At 73.9% G+C, this 721-nt stretch overlaps 1 protein-coding gene across 1 annotated transcript in view; it reads left to right on the forward strand.

The window, feature by feature from the left end:
• The window catches only part of LOC105854725 (gamma-tubulin complex component 6-like), a 3,802-nt gene extending 3,628 nt beyond the window's left edge, over positions 1-174 (forward strand). Inside the window, exon 5 of the mRNA XM_012735080.1 lies at positions 6-174. Coding sequence (XP_012590534.1) covers positions 6-174 — 169 coding nt within the window. The remainder of the gene's footprint in view (positions 1-5) is intronic.
• Positions 175-721: the final 547 nt, after the last annotated feature.

Here is a 721-nt window from a genome sequence, read left to right on the forward strand (position 1 = left end):
CGCAGGCCAGCGGGGCAGGGCCCTTCCTCACCCTGCCGCCTGCCGCAGGCCTTCACCAGCGGCCTGCGGCGCTACCTGCAGCACTACCGCGCCTGCGTCCTCTCCACGCCGCCCACGCTGAGCCTGCTCGCCCTCAGCTTCCTGTTCAAGAGGCTGGGCCGGCAGCTCAGGTGAGCCCTGGCCTTGCTGCGGCCCCGCCCCCAGCCGCCCTGCCGCCTGGTGCTGGCGAGTGGGGCAGCGGCCGGAGGGGCTGGGGTGCCCCAGGGAGGGGAGCTGAGGGTGTGGAGGGGCTGGCAGGGGGCTCGGCCTCCGGCGCGACTGGGCAGCGCCTGTCTCCTCCCAGTCTGGAGGCCGCAGAGGCCCGCGCTGGGGGGTGGAGGGGCGGCGGCCTGGGCAGGCGCCCTCCTTGGGCTGAGTCAACGCTGGGGCCGGGAGCGGGTCTGGAGGCGCCCAGCGCCGGCCCACTCTGACCAGCTGTGTCCAGGTACCTGGCCGAGCTCTGTGGGGTCGGCGGAGAGGAGCCCCGGGCCGCGTTCCCCAGCGTGAGTCCCTCCTGCCTGCGGGGGTGGGGGCTGCGGCGCCGAGCTGGAGGTCCGAGCCCTCGCTGTCTCTCCAGGGGGTGAAGCTGCTCTCCTACCTCTACCAGGAGGCCCTGGACAACTGCAGCAACGAGCACTACCCGGTGCTGCTGTCGCTGCTGAAGACGAGCTGCGAGCCCTAC

Source organism: Condylura cristata, unplaced genomic scaffold, assembly GCF_000260355.1.
Source record: "Condylura cristata isolate star-nosed mole 26May11 unplaced genomic scaffold, ConCri1.0 scaffold00004, whole genome shotgun sequence".
NCBI classification, from domain to species: Eukaryota; Metazoa; Chordata; class Mammalia; order Eulipotyphla; family Talpidae; genus Condylura; species Condylura cristata.